This window comes from Corella eumyota, chromosome 1, assembly GCF_963082875.1.
Source record: "Corella eumyota chromosome 1, kaCorEumy4.1, whole genome shotgun sequence".
In the NCBI taxonomy this organism is placed as follows: domain Eukaryota; kingdom Metazoa; phylum Chordata; class Ascidiacea; order Phlebobranchia; family Corellidae; genus Corella; species Corella eumyota.
This window is the reverse complement of record NC_137490.1, coordinates 14,119,939-14,134,096: the sequence shown is the minus strand read 5'-3', so window position 1 is coordinate 14,134,096 and position 14,158 is coordinate 14,119,939. Positions and strand designations below refer to the sequence as shown.

The following is a 14,158-nucleotide window of genomic DNA, read 5'->3' as shown; positions in this document are numbered from 1 at the left end:
TTGTGCACTCTACTTACTGTATATAAATAGTATTATGCAAAAACCATGCAAAGTATAGCTATATCCTACAGCTTTTAACTCTAAATATAAACTGTATTTAAGTTTAAAATATTTTTGGCAAAGGTATTTATTTAAAAAAAATTTACATACAATTCCAAAGGACTGAAGCAAAAAAGAAATATCAAATTTTATTGGAGCCCTGATTGTGATTTACTTTTGGTTGAATTCATTAAGCCAAGAGATGTAAGGACTGTCAATTTTTCTGTAAAGTAATTTCGGAACCAATCAATGTGTTCATGTTTCTCTTCAACGCTAAAGTAAGGATTTTGTGAAAGAGAAGTAATAACTGCATTCATAAATAATCGAATAGGTCCCTTTTCTGGGCACCAACCCCCTTCATTTAACTTGTCATCAAGAAAAACATGACTTTGAAATGAGACTTTTGTTTCATGTTCCATTCCTACAAAAAAATTCTGAATATTAGTATTCCATTAGCTTAAAATAATTTTTTATTATAGCAAGTCTTTCTTGAATTAAAACAAGCTAAGTGATAGACAGTTAATAATGATAATTTATGAGTGACCAATTAAATGAGTAAAAACGCAATTTATAGGGTGAGCACTTAACTGTTAACTATTACTATACCTTGCTCATTGTTGATTGGAAAAGTCCAAAGTTTTCCTTCCTGAGTCCACTTGATGTGTTTATCAAAATCATTTTCTTCACCTTGAGCATTATCCAATGCGCTAATGTATTCGTTCTTATACATATTGTAGTAATCCTCTGCAGTCCAATCTTTTTTATTTGCAGGTGGATCCTAAAGCATAGTTTCTGACTATGTTAAGAACCATGCTTTATAAGCATCAATGTTTATAAATATTAATTATATATTAGTATTTTGAAGATAAGTTTTGTATTTAAAAATTTTGAATTAAAAACTATTTGATAAATGTAGTACCCAAATTTGTGGCTTTCCTTTTACCAAAAGATCAAGCAATTCAGTTAACTGATTTTTTTGACGACTAAAAGCAAAAAATTAAGGTAAGTTATATTGTTGCAGTAAATTATTTTTAGGTGTCACTAATTTTATTTTTCTAAAAACACTAGTTAAGAAATTATGCAAAAATAATTAAGAATAGCAAATAAAAACAATAACTTACTAAATCTTCGGGTGGTCACCAGATTTTTTTTTTATTTCGTCACTTAACAAACACAGAATCATATTTTTATATTTGTTATTTATAAAATTAAGAGTAGCAAAGGAAAACATTAACTTACTTAATCTTTGGTGTGTCACCAGATTCTTTTTTTATTTTGTCACTAAAAAAAAGACAGAAAAAATTTAAAAACATTGATAAAAAAATTTAACTAAGCACAAGTTGGAATGAGTGCTATTTTTTTTGTATATATCTTTATTCTCGATGTGGAAAAGTCGATTGCATGACTTAAACATAGAGTAACATCAGTTACTGGGACCCAATCTCGAGTTGCAGTGGCAGTTTGGTTATATTGTGTATATATATATATTTATAAACTATATTAATATATTCATGAATAACCCAATATTTATATAAATATTATTCCTTCTGTTTACCTAAAATTCCCTTTGTTATTTAAAGTTGCAGATTTTGATTCTTTCATTGATTTAACTTGTTTCAATTTTTGGTCCATTGCAACTAATTTTTCATATATGTCCATCTTAACATTTTTCTGTTTTTTTACTTCATTCGGATGTAATTCTTTACTAACATCCTAAAATTAAAAATGCGTGATATCTAAATATTTATTTGTCATTAAAACAATTAACATTAGTTTTTAGTTTATAAATTTTAACTATTAATCTAGCAATATCATACCTTTATCATTTCTTGAACGGTTTTGTTTTTATTTTTTGAAGACCTCTGATTCTAATGCAACAAAGAAATGATTAATTGTTTTAAAGTTGTTAAATATTTTCTTAATTTATATCACATTAGCTTAGATTTAACATACATTTTATGTTGTAGGTGTTGTAAGACAATAGTTAAGAATATATATTACCTTGGCTTTGCCTATTTTTAAATTCTTTTTTAATTCACTTTGCTTGTGTTCAGTTTTGGAGTTTGTCTTTAAAAATGGAAAATTATCAAGTTTTTGCAATCAGTTGATTTAACAATACTTTTAAATAAAGGCAGTTACTTACTATAGTTTCATTCGATTCTTTAGAAAATTTGCTTGTTTGATTTACAGTTGCAATTTTTTCAATTTTTAAATCACCAAAAATTGGATTTTTCGATTCGTCTTTTTTCGGTTTCTCAACTTTTGTAGTGGGTTTAGTTTCCTTGTCCCATTTCTTCTTTTTATATAGATAGCTGTTTATGTAAATACATCGTTTATAGGTTGTAGCTTGTTCCCTTACATCTCGAAAGTAGTTAACGTTATGAATATTGGCGTATCGGCCAAGAACTCGAAGATTGTTCATTTTAACAACAAAGGTCTGAAGGTTGTTTAACACAAATTTTTCTTTTTTGTAAATTTCAAAAATAAAAAACACGTGATTGAAATATGAGAGTGCCTTTTTTTCGGTTACGCTTTAGCGAATGCTGAAAACTTCTCTCTTATTGTTGACATCTTGTAAGACTGAAGAAACGTGTTAGTCACAATTAATTTTTTGATGTTATAGACAAAAGAGGACTTTGAAAATAACATAAAGTAAATACATACTCTGTATTTTTTCCATAATTGTTAATAAAAATAGCATAGTGTGTTATATTAATAAATGATAAACTTATACTTAAAATGGTAACAAAATTTCATGAAAGTAATTTTGATATTCTACCAAGTCAAAGTAGCATCTATGGAGTAACTTGTACTTGTGGCCCTGATAGAACCCCAAACAATCTTCTTGTGGGTTTAATAAAAGGAAAGATATTCTCAAATGAATATAACAAAGTTTCTACATACAAATCTGAAATTCAGCGTGTCTTTAGAGAAATATCTTTTACCTACATACCAAGCAAATGCCATATTGTATCAATAGATAGTTTTGGGTGTGCAGCAAGGGGACTTATTGTTGGTGTGACATTTTGCCAGGAAGAAACAGAAAATTATTTAAACATCTATTGCAATGATAATTATGATATAAGTGGACAAGAATGGAATTTAGACAAAGTAGCCCAGACTTGTTGCCGAAGCATACATTTGGAGTTTACGCCTTATCAACTCACTAATTTCAAGGTTAAATGCCCACAAGAATCTATTGAGAAAACTGTATTTCTTTTACTGGGAGGAGACAAAAGGATTCATATATATGCCCAGATGTGCTGCCGTGTTGACTTTAGTGAAGTGTATTTGGATGATTACTTTCCAGAATTAACAGATTTGCCCGAAATTCCAACATACTTGGATCAAAAAAACACGCAAACAAACTGTAGATTATCCGTTGTAGGCTTTGTTAATGGGAAAATAAATGCATTTTTGGTAAACAAAGAAACGAAAAGTGTGATTTCATCATGGTTTATTGATCGTGATAGTCCGATAACTCAAGTTCAGATTATAAGCAAATCAATTCAACATACCGATTGTAAATTTAAAGACTCTTGCTTTGTTAACCAACCAAAATCACAAATTAACATAAAAGAAGATTGCCATCTAGTGGTGGTAAGTGCAAGAGAAGAAGCCGCCCTTTATAGAAACATATGCCAACTTGGATTTAGTAACCCATTAATGTTATCAGATAGTGGAAATTATGACTGCATTACCTGTTGTGCTGTTGCTAATACCAATTATGATGGTAAAACTGAAATATTAATCGGTACTTATGGCCAAAAACTTCTTGCTTATAACTGTGATACGTCGCAAACACCCCTGACACATACTTCACCAATTTGGCAAAGAAGCTTTGCTTTTCCTATTCTAAAAATTAAGTTTTTAGACATGACTTGTGATGGTGTACAAGAACTATCTGTGGTGACAACAAAAGGAGTTCATGCATTTCAGTACAAACTAAGTAGGTTATTAAACAAATTTAAAGAACTGGCATTTTGATTTTATCAAGGATATGTAATGTTTAAATTGTTAATAGTTAGGTAATTCTATTTTATTAAAATAAATCCGGAAGGTAATCAGAACAACAATTATTTTCATTCATAAATGCAATGGAAGTATTTAATGTATGCTGATGGATTTTCCATAAATCAAGAACAATATTTACATAAATGTTGTGTTTGGGCTCTTCTACCTTATACCTTTCGCATTTGGTGATATTTAATTGCACTTTGTTTGACAAAAAGTTACACAAGTCCAGTAAAATTTTTTTGGTATGTTTCTGTTTTAAATAAATAATATATGGTAATGTATAATTAATAATAAAAACTTTATATTGTATTACCTCCCAAAAGGACATTTACCTTATATTCTTTAGATTTGATAGGTTTGCGCTTTGAACAAACTGAAGAAGTTATAAGACTCTTTACAATATCTTTAATTTCTGAGTTTTTATTTTGTTCAATAAAAGTAAAACAGGCAACTGCAACAACCAGTGGGTAGGAGGGACCAAAATAACCATAAACAAAATCCATTAGACCTTGTTTTTTAAGATATTTGTGTAAAATAACTTGATCCTTTTCATTGGCCTTTAAAAATCTAAAATCAATTTGCATAATTTAACTAATGTTTTATTTTTTAAATTAAAACTTGTCATGTTTCTAAACAACTTTTTAATTACTCAACTCTACAAGGGTTTTCCATTGCACCTTACTGATATTGTTAACATTTTCAGAGTTTGGAATGACAAAACCATATTCCAATAGCAAAAAGTCATCACTGTGTGGGCCATAATTAATAAAAACCTAACAAAATAAAAAAAGTAAATTTAACGTCAGGTTAATTATGTGTTGACCATAACTTATAGTAGAATTATACATAATAATAATATAGTTACAATAAATTTATATTTAAATATGTTTTCACAGTATTTATTTGGCTTACTTGTTTATTTGCATCACATTCGCTATTTGTAATGATTTCATAGTTATTTGATTTAGAGTTAAACTTTGATGTGATTTCGACGTTCGGGCTATGATTAAGAAGATCTAGAAATGGGATAAGAAAGTAGTTGTCTGCAGAGGATGGTGTTAAACCATCATGTTTTGGCTCGTCGTGATCTGAAAAAACACATCTGCCAAATAAATGCAAGTTAAAAATTTGAACTAGCATTTAAGAATAGTTGCAAGTTTTTTTTAACTTAGTTAGTTACCTTGAGTTTATACAACAATATGCCCATCTGTATTCTATCCATGAGATTGGATAACAAAAATGTTGAAACTTATTCAAAAATTTAGGTAAAATATTTTCTAAAAGTTTGTTTATGATAAAAAGTTCTTTTTCCATTTCTTCACGTCTTTTGATAGCAAGCAATGCAACATCTCTAGGCAAGAGATCGATAACAGACTTACTCCAATACATTGGTTGAGAAAACTGAGTTGGTAAAGTATTTAAATAAAAGCCCCACTTAGTGTTTGCATTATGATGTTTAAGTTTTCGAAGTTCTTCAATAAGAAAAATACACAAGATTTGCATTCCCTGAACACTTTCAGAATAACCTTAAAAATATAATATTTTATGAACTGTATTAACATAGGTTTTAAAATATCAAAAAATAAGTCATTTTGTACTTGATTTTGCTTCTTCTAGTACTTTTTGTGCAAGAAATGAGTCTGCAATGGCTTGATTAACACCAATTAAAAGTTCTTTGGGAATTCCAACAACTAGATTACCTAAATTAATTAAAATGGTACCCTGTTGTTAATATAAGGTTACCCGAATATATTCTTTTTGCTAGGCATTTTAAAAATAATAAATCGGTAAAATTCAATGGTGAACTAATGCACATTTTAAAAGCAACCTAAATAACCTGGAATTAGTGTTTTCTTTGATAATAAACCCCATCCTGTTTTAGAAAAATTATAAATTGACAGATGGTCTACTTGAACACCAGAGGATTTCATTTTTTCATACAATTTTTCATAGTTATTCATTATATGCTATTTTTAATTAAATATTCCTTCTAATTTAAAGCAAAAACACAAAATAATCATGGTTAACAGTAAATACCATGAAGTTCGAACAAATAAATTTGAATTTTTAGTTTAATTTACAACTCTATTATAATCCCAACACTAAGTGAAAAATATATTTATTTACATTTTTTATTACAACAGTTTAGAAAACATTTTAAATAAATTTTTTAAAATAAGTAATTATCGGGTAATTTTAAATTTTCCCTTTGGGTGAAAAGCTTGTCTTATTTTTCAGTTTTTGGTGTCATTAACACAGCAATTGTAAGTGCCAAGATTAAGCTTATAAATAATACTGCCCAGCCAGTGGAATACACTTGACTCAATGTCAATGCATTTGCTGTATCCCAAAGAAGATGTCGCAAGCCATTGCAGCAATGGTAAACCAATGGAAAAAGCAAAGACATCTTCATCGAAATAATACAAGCCGTACCCAACAATGATGTATGCAAGTGCTTTAAATTCATTAATAACAAATCAGTATTTTCTGGAAAAAATAATGACGCTACAGCAAAACCTGTTGTTGCCATAGCCAAATAAATTCCAGTAGCACGATGTGTAAGGGAGAGCATAGACGTTAATTCTGGTTTATAGATGGTTAAATGAGGGGACATCGGACGATTTGAATCCCAATTTTTTTTCCAGAAATCATCCATTTGTTGCTGCGCGGATCCAGTTGATTTTCCAACGCTGCTAATTGCTACATAGCCAGGTGTTCGAAATAATTTTGTACAAAAATTTCCCCTTAAAGCGAGCTTAGTTATTATAGACATGTTTTACCTAATTAAAGAGGTTAAAGAGTTCCTGTTAATAAAAAAACTAATTATTTTTTAATATGCTGATTATTTTAATATGCTGATTATACAATTTGTCTTTAAAAAACAGTCTAACATTGTTTAATAAATCAAAGTTTTTCGGTCATTTGGTTCTAGGTGATATGCATGTCTTAAAGTAGTCGTCCTACAAAAATTGAGGATAAATTAAAAATTACGTAAGCATAACAAATATTAAAATACTAAAGTTTTAAAAATTAATTAGATCGAAAAATAACGCAGTCTATACAGTTAAAAAATTAAAATAAACTTTACGAACGATAGTTACCATTTAAAAAAGGTGCAATGTGTACGATCTGCTCTTCAACATTAAAAAGGGGTTTATTGAGTATAAATGATACGATAAAATAAGTTTGCACTACTTTAAATCATTAATCTATGGGTATGTCTATTCAGTAATTGTTGAAATTTAATATACATTCTTTCAAGTTTATTAAAATTTCTAAATTTAATGTAATTTCTGTCTTTTTAATGCATTAAAATTTTATTTCTAAATATTTATTCATCACCTAAACGTTATACAAAAATGCAGTAATACTGATATTTAATAAAACTAAAAATCGGTTTCTTATCAAGTTACGTGAATCAATGTTGAATAAGTTATAAAACAAAATGTACAGCGTTTTTATATATTTTAGATGGTAACAATCTAATACTTAAAAAAAAATTGATCATTATTTATAGGGCTGCTTCAAAACAGCCTAAGAAGCAAGGGCATAATTATTTACATTATTTAATTTGCGTGGGCTTATATGTGCAATATGATAATAACTTAATTTGAAATATTTAAAGTCACGTTATAAAAAAAAATATCAAAAACTTTAATAGATTAAATTAAAATATTTAAACAAAATTAGCTAGGTATTAAAAAAATTAAAAAATGAACTTAGGCTATTGTTGTTAAAATGAAAATGGGTGCAGTACATTTGTTTGCAGAAAAAAAAATTAATGAATAGAAGAAAATACACTAAATAACGCGCGAGCTAATACTAATCTTAAAAAATAATATACAAAGCCATGCAAAAATAGTTGGTTTAAAACTAATGTCCTCAAATATCTTCTGCACAAGCTGGGCAATACACCTGATCATCGCTTAAAACAAACCCTTCGCCCTCTAGTGGTAGGTTGCACGTGACGCAATAGAAACACGAAACGTGCCAATTGTAGTCCTCGTAGGCAATCATTTTGGCCTCACCCATGCCTAAACAAGTTTTAAATTTTTTTTTAAATTATCTTTATTTTTAAAAGAAACCTACTATAAACCTACCCGATATGGCATCTCCGCATTTTAAGCATTTCTTGGCGAATTTCTCAGTGTGGCAATTTAAACAGTATGGGGATTCCTCCAGGGTGACAAACTGTTCGCGAGCGAGATTTTTATCACAGCCTTCGCATTTAAAACAATCGGCATGAAAGCTCTCGTCTCGATAAGAAACCCCACTGTTCTTAATAATCTACAAAACACACAAATGTATACCAGAGTAACATACAATTGTTATTTAGGACATTTGTTTTAATGGTTTGTTCCTTTAGGATTATATATTTGTAAAATTTGCCATAGTTAACAAATCAACTTAGAAAAAGGATATAACTAGCTAATCTGATGCATTGAATAGTTCGCTACATGATGAAAGAAATCTTTAATATTGCACCATATATCGAAAAGTTTTAAAATCATTAAGGTACCTTTGGGACATATGTTGCGAATTAAAACAAGCTTATATACGTCATTCGATTGAGTGTTACAAATATACTTCACTTATGTTAGCTAATGAAAGCGTTTTAATCGAAGTGACAGAGTAATAATTCACAGAGTTTTATTACAACAAATTACATGCGTAGGGCAAACTTTAATAACATAATTGTGCAAAATTACTGCTCTAGTTATATACCTTTCTGCATTTTCCACATTTTAACGCAACTTTAGCCTCAAAACAGCCCTCGCAAAATATGCCATCTTCTCTCTTGACGAAGCTCTTTTTGCCAATAGCACCACCGCATTCCACGCAACAAAAGCAGGATTCGTGGTAACTTTTTCCGTCATATTCCATCCGCTTTACGCCTGGTAAAAAAAACAACTTTAAAATAAAGATTAGTTAATTTTCCACTGCAAGTTTTTAACATTTAATTTATTGGAGTCTTACCGGGCTTAAAGGCTTTTCCACAAGTTGTGCATTTCGGAGAAAATTTGTTCTCATAGCATTTTGCGCAAATAAATTTCCCATCCTTGTGGATGAAACTCTCGCTTGCTAGACTCTTATTACAGCCAGTGCAGCTGAAGCAACCTTCGTGGAAATGAAAATCTTTGTATGAAATGTCCTGTAATATGAATAAGAAATTGTTTTATTTAATTTCGTCAAGTAATATTTTTATGTAACCTGGCGCCTGCAGCTTATAACCAAATGCAAATAATGCATGAGGTTAATTTTAAAAATAGATTCAACGACGTCATCAACCGTTTAACATCTTGCAGTATATATAAAATAACCCTTAATCAGCTGAAAGACGTACATATCAGGATAAATTGCAGATAATTAGAACACAAATATGGAAAGAGTTCGCATCAATGTCGCCTAATCCACATTATTTAAAATAATTTGAAGTAGCTTATTCTCATAGGAATTGACCAACCCTATATTCTTATTGCAGGAAGTTGACAATTTATTGCCTCTATATTTAAACGAAGTATCCAAACCAGGCATGAAATTATAAACTTAATTAACATTGAAAGCATAAGGGATTATAGACTTAACCTTGCCCGAAAAATTCCCAGTTTAACCTATTATAAACTGTTAAACCATTATTAAAAAATGCCATAAATGCATACCGTAGCACGCATACCAGTAAAAAAGGAACTTGTTTAAAATAAAAAAAAATGTTTACCCTTGAATCAGTTGTAATAGTTTTCCCGCACGTGTGGCAATTATTGCAGTAGAGTGTTTCGTAACAATCAACACAATATTTGTTTCTGTCCTGCAATAAAATTTAATCAATAAGGTGGTCGTATCATGTTACTTTTTAGTTATCTCACAATAAAATAAATTTATTAAATCACCTACAAATATTATGTTTAAAAATTTATATAAATATTCAACGAAAATATTAATTTAATGTTAAGTAACAAATCTATATGCTTCATTAAAAAAAAGATATACTTACTTGTAAAAGATACTGGCGTCCCATCAAGGAAACAAGGCACTTGCTGCATTTAGGCACATCTGCCGCTCTGTCTAACTTTAGGCTCATTTTAACTATTCTTTAGTTTGGTTTGCAACGAACTTTAGGTTTGGGTAGGTACACCACAGAGCAAGCTACTTTAATCACCGTGTTTGCTTGACTAACAAATGAACTGTATTCAACCCTATTAATAAATCCCTGCAGAATAAGTAGAACTGCAATAAGATGAGATACGCATTGCTTTATTGAATCACTAAAAAGTATATAAATATAACATTACAAAGGGGCAGTCAATGATAAACTTTTGAGCTACTTAAAATAAACAAGTAAACACTTTAACTCACTCTATAAGTAAAAATTCCCAGTTTACTTTTAACTCTCTGTCGATATTAATAAATTTTAAACCAGAGTAACACCCGGCCTGTTTATTGTCATATATTAACCCTACATGAATCACAGGCCAAAAAGTTTCATATCTTTATGACAAAACCACCTAATATTACCTTTAGACTGGCGCCAGTTTAAATTGTTTTGCATTTATCCAGCATGTTTAACAAACGGGCAATAACATTGCCATAACTTAACAAAATTAAACTTTTACCAGCTAAAACTACCTGCTAACACTTACTCTACTTATAGACGTATAAAAATCCCAATTTAAGATTTAGCCTAGGCCTCTAGGCCAAGCTACACTTTATGTAACGCAGTAACACAATAAAAATGATACAATAAAAGTCCTACTAATATTTCATCACAAAGGCGAAACTTAATATTGTTATTACACAAAAAGCTTGTCAACTTTGTATCATTGGCGCAATCTGAGGAAGTTGCAATTAAGACACATTTGCTATGCCTTTTTCTATGCTTAAAATGTAGAGGGTTTAATGATATGACAAGATGTAATGAGTTGGCTATATGCGATGATGACTAACACACCATGTTTTAAATTAAAAAGTATAAGGGTCGATGGAAGCTGCTTCCTGTTTGTGTGTTTTAACCTATGTTGTTTTTAATTAAGTTTATAACTTGTCAATCCAAAGCCAATAGCAACTGTTCCGATTTCAAATAGGCATTACGCGATTTCAGTCAGTTATTTATAAATTTGAACGGCCTCTTGCATCCTACATTAAATTTTTGTGGTTTCCGCTCCAAGAACGTCCCTCAACTTTTCGTGACGTAAACGACGTTGCTTGACAACAACTCAGTACTTTAGCTAAAAGTTGAGTGCAAACATTGGAATGCGATCTATAATATTTCATAACGCCCATGATGTTATAGCGTACGATTAGGACAATAGGCAAACAATGGATACTTTAGCGTTGTTATGTTCCATGTGTACACATGGGGAAGAAACGAATTACCTTGCCATAAGCACACAACTAATTTTACGAGCCATTAAAACTTAAAATAGAATATTAACTAAGCAAAACTGCCATTTTTGATGAAAGTTAACTTTTAGACAGCCTGTCACACGCTTATTTTAATTAACACTTCGATTTTTGTTAATAAACTTGATTAGCCCCTTTGTCTGAGATAGGGGCGATGTTAGAATTACTGCATCGTTTGTTATCTTCGTTAGCTTTATTACATTAAACTAAATAACAATCTCTTCTATAAAAATGTATTGTTCATTTCAACAAAAAAGCTAGAGAATGCTCTAATATATTCACAATAACAAGCTAATATCAAGTAAACTAGTAGTACTGAGCCTTCTGATTTACGACTTAACAGTCAAAACAATCGATTGAGTGGGCTAGCGACCGCCACTTTAACTTGTGTACATAATCGATTTAATGATCTCAACAAACTAAATCTGAATTTACACATTATCCACCAACACACTAAAAGTATATCAAAATTAAACGCCCACTTTGAAAGTATATAATAATTTAGATATTGCGACTTGAAATACTTATTTTTATTCGACTTCAAAATGTTATAAACATTTATTAATGAACGTTACGTAAACCTGTTTATAAATAACATGGCACTTTTTAGCGTTATGTAAGAAACAAGCCAACAAAATTCAATTACAAATGAAAAAACTACGTAATGATATCCTGAATGGCCTGTCTCCTGTAAACTCCAATCATAGCGATGTAAAAAGTTGGCACGAATGACCAATTCATGTTGAAAGCAGTCAAACTGAAATTAAAGTTTTTTAATATCCTGACTTTAATAATCTTTCGCTTTGACTTAACTAAATTCTGGCAAGTTTTGATTTGATTTTAGAGATTAATGTTTTTCTTAACTAACTGGTACTTTTTTGTTTGAATATACTTATATCAAGTTTATACAAATACTTGTTTGTTTAGTTTTAACCAAACACGAAATAAATACATTCCTGAGACTAACAAAATCACAACATTTCTGCTAAAAGCGACTCACTGAGTTATGTATTACAACGATTATGTACATATATGGCCCGCTGATCTCTCACTAATCTCTGCTTCGGTTTACCTCTAAGTTCACTCGTCATGCGTGATTAATCGCAGACTAAAAATGAACAACAAAGGCCGTCTAACACTAATATTCTATCGCGGAGTTTTAAATGGTTTAACGAGTTGGAGATCGGCAAATTTATTCCTTTCTCATTTCGGTGACGTCGTTTTGGCCCTCAATAATGTCACGCTCGTGGCATATGACATCACCAACAAAGAAACTACGCACGTTATGAAAGAAAATATTTTTTCGCCTGTTTTAAAGGCAAACATTTAACGTTTTATATTACGCTGAAACTAGCTTTTGTTTTTGCAAGATGCTGTTAGCTTGTAAACAAACTCATATTACCCTGAGTTGACATTATATGTCTATCACAGTAATCATCTTGTAAAAAATGTCAAACTAAAATGATCAGAATTTAAAAACTTTGCTGGGTTTGGCATTTTTTCGCTAATGAATTTTTTTAAGAAACAAGCTTTGCTGATTTTACATTTTTTAAAAATGCTTTCAAGATTGAAACAATTACCGATTTTAAAGTCATATACCCTTTTCATTTAAGTACGCAATTGTGTCATTTCCGGCCCTACATTTACTTTTACGTGATCTGATAAACATATTTTCAACGTTTTGTACAATTATTATTGTTTTTTTGTATGCTAATGTAAAATACTCAATTTATATCTAGTTAAATTAATTTTTTATATTTAAACATTAAGCTAATACATTGTATTGAAAACATATCATTGTAATGTTGGGTAACATTTTTGCATCTAATACGATTAAAAATAACATACTATTAAAAGTTGGTATTATGATTTGATGGTTGATAAATATTAATTTTTCACTTAAACCTTTTTTAGCCTGTGTTACTTAGATTTCCTCAGTAATATATTTTCTAATATAATAAAAATTAATTTTTTTTTGGTCGGCAGTTGGTAGTAAAGAGCACTTTTGTTGGTTAAAATACTTTCCCTGTATTTTTATTTTTTCGAAAACGAATGAGATCTTTTACCGTTTTCCGCCATTTTCCTTTAAAATTTCTTCGCACAATGTATGTTTGTTTTTGCGAAATGTAACTGTGCCTGCTTGCTGTTAATTCCATTGATTTATTGACAAATGAATTAATCACTCCGCTGTAAAAATCTGTGCAGAATTTTTCTACGATTGATTTTGATAAAATTTTTTGTTTCATCACGTTCGCATTCCGCGACCTGCAAATTGACATTCGATTTTTTTTAGAAAATGACAAGAAATTCGATATTTTCACTCAAAAAGGATATTAGGTGTTATGACGAAGTGCAATCTGTTGTATTAATTTGCTACGCCAGTGTGTTATCTATCTGTGCTTAAGCACGTATGTGTGATATTATGTAATGTTAAATCTTGTTATACACGGGTTTGATTATATCTACTTAAACTCAATCAAAAATTAAGTTCTCTGAAACGTGTTATTAGGCTTTGATGCGTGAATGACCAGTAATTAGAACGCCGCGAAAAGCTGCAGTTGCGAGCGCTTGCTACAACCTGCTGCAATCAAATTTAAGCAGGTCCTTGAGTTATTAATATGTAGACCTTGTAGCGTAAGTTTAGTTGCAACGAAAAAACACAAAGTGACACCTTTCGGTGATGTTTCCGTTGATTTAACGGTTG

General features: G+C 30.0%; 5 protein-coding genes across 5 annotated transcripts; 1 reads left to right on the top strand and 4 right to left on the bottom strand.

The window, feature by feature from the left end:
• Positions 1-90: 90 nt before the first annotated feature.
• LOC145763013 (uncharacterized) lies at positions 91-2,491 on the bottom strand. The gene is made up of 9 exons (XM_082574726.1): positions 2,183-2,491; positions 2,041-2,106; positions 1,857-1,907; positions 1,595-1,752; positions 1,279-1,320; positions 1,161-1,202; positions 959-1,022; positions 646-817; positions 91-460 (listed from the first exon to the last, which is right to left on the bottom strand). The coding sequence occupies exons 1-9, from the start codon at positions 2,459-2,461 to the stop codon at positions 189-191; spliced, it is 1,146 nt and encodes a 381-aa protein (XP_082430852.1). The 5' UTR covers positions 2,462-2,491; the 3' UTR covers positions 91-188.
• Positions 2,492-2,669: 178 nt separating this feature from the next.
• LOC145740796 (KICSTOR complex protein kaptin-like) lies at positions 2,670-4,281 on the top strand. Its single transcript, XM_082558647.1, has one exon. It carries the CDS (start codon positions 2,779-2,781, stop codon positions 4,024-4,026), a length of 1,248 nt encoding a protein of 415 aa, XP_082414773.1. The 5' UTR covers positions 2,670-2,778; the 3' UTR covers positions 4,027-4,281.
• LOC145740795 (SET domain-containing protein 4-like) lies at positions 4,039-6,032 on the bottom strand. Its single transcript, XM_082558646.1, has 7 exons — positions 5,894-6,032; positions 5,655-5,756; positions 5,237-5,582; positions 4,969-5,158; positions 4,711-4,829; positions 4,389-4,623; positions 4,039-4,306 (listed from the first exon to the last, which is right to left on the bottom strand). Exons 1-7 carry the CDS (start codon positions 6,015-6,017, stop codon positions 4,082-4,084), a joined length of 1,341 nt encoding a protein of 446 aa, XP_082414772.1. The 5' UTR covers positions 6,018-6,032; the 3' UTR covers positions 4,039-4,081.
• A 12-nt stretch (positions 6,033-6,044) lies between these two features.
• Positions 6,045-6,870, bottom strand: LOC145740797 (succinate dehydrogenase cytochrome b560 subunit, mitochondrial-like). The gene has a single exon (XM_082558648.1). The coding sequence runs from the start codon at positions 6,827-6,829 to the stop codon at positions 6,284-6,286; it is 546 nt and encodes a 181-aa protein (XP_082414774.1). The 5' UTR covers positions 6,830-6,870; the 3' UTR covers positions 6,045-6,283.
• Positions 6,871-7,416: 546 nt separating this feature from the next.
• LOC145740742 (four and a half LIM domains protein 2-like) lies at positions 7,417-12,454 on the bottom strand. Its single transcript, XM_082558575.1, has 6 exons — positions 10,049-12,454; positions 9,773-9,862; positions 9,034-9,208; positions 8,782-8,951; positions 8,157-8,343; positions 7,417-8,090 (listed from the first exon to the last, which is right to left on the bottom strand). Exons 1-6 carry the CDS (start codon positions 10,133-10,135, stop codon positions 7,939-7,941), a joined length of 861 nt encoding a protein of 286 aa, XP_082414701.1. The 5' UTR covers positions 10,136-12,454; the 3' UTR covers positions 7,417-7,938.
• Positions 12,455-14,158: the final 1,704 nt, after the last annotated feature.

Excerpts from the sequence above, each read along its gene's own strand:
- LOC145763013 (XM_082574726.1), bottom strand. The coding sequence starts at position 2,461 with ATGAACAATCTTCGAGTTCTTGGCCGATACGCCAATATTCATAACGTT. Across the intron at positions 1,203-1,278 it reads GGTGACACACCAAAGATTAA|TGACGAAATAAAAAAAAAAT; the intron begins GTAAGTTAATGT and ends GTGTTTGTTAAG. Across the intron at positions 1,023-1,160 it reads GGTGACCACCCGAAGATTTA|TCGTCAAAAAAATCAGTTAA; the intron begins GTAAGTTATTGT and ends TTTTGCTTTTAG.
- LOC145740796 (XM_082558647.1), top strand. The coding sequence starts at position 2,779 with ATGGTAACAAAATTTCATGAAAGTAATTTTGATATTCTACCAAGTCAA.
- LOC145740795 (XM_082558646.1), bottom strand. The coding sequence starts at position 6,017 with ATGAATAACTATGAAAAATTGTATGAAAAAATGAAATCCTCTGGTGTT. Across the intron at positions 5,757-5,893 it reads AAAGAAAACACTAATTCCAG|GTAATCTAGTTGTTGGAATT; the intron begins GTTATTTAGGTT and ends TAATTAATTTAG. Across the intron at positions 4,307-4,388 it reads TCAAATCTAAAGAATATAAG|AAACATACCAAAAAAATTTT; the intron begins GTAAATGTCCTT and ends TATTTAAAACAG.
- LOC145740797 (XM_082558648.1), bottom strand. The coding sequence starts at position 6,829 with ATGTCTATAATAACTAAGCTCGCTTTAAGGGGAAATTTTTGTACAAAA.
- LOC145740742 (XM_082558575.1), bottom strand. The coding sequence starts at position 10,135 with ATGAGCCTAAAGTTAGACAGAGCGGCAGATGTGCCTAAATGCAGCAAG. Across the intron at positions 9,209-9,772 it reads CTATTACAACTGATTCAAGG|GACATTTCATACAAAGATTT; the intron begins GTAAACATTTTT and ends TTCATATTACAG. Across the intron at positions 8,344-8,781 it reads AATGTGGAAAATGCAGAAAG|ATTATTAAGAACAGTGGGGT; the intron begins GTATATAACTAG and ends TGTGTTTTGTAG.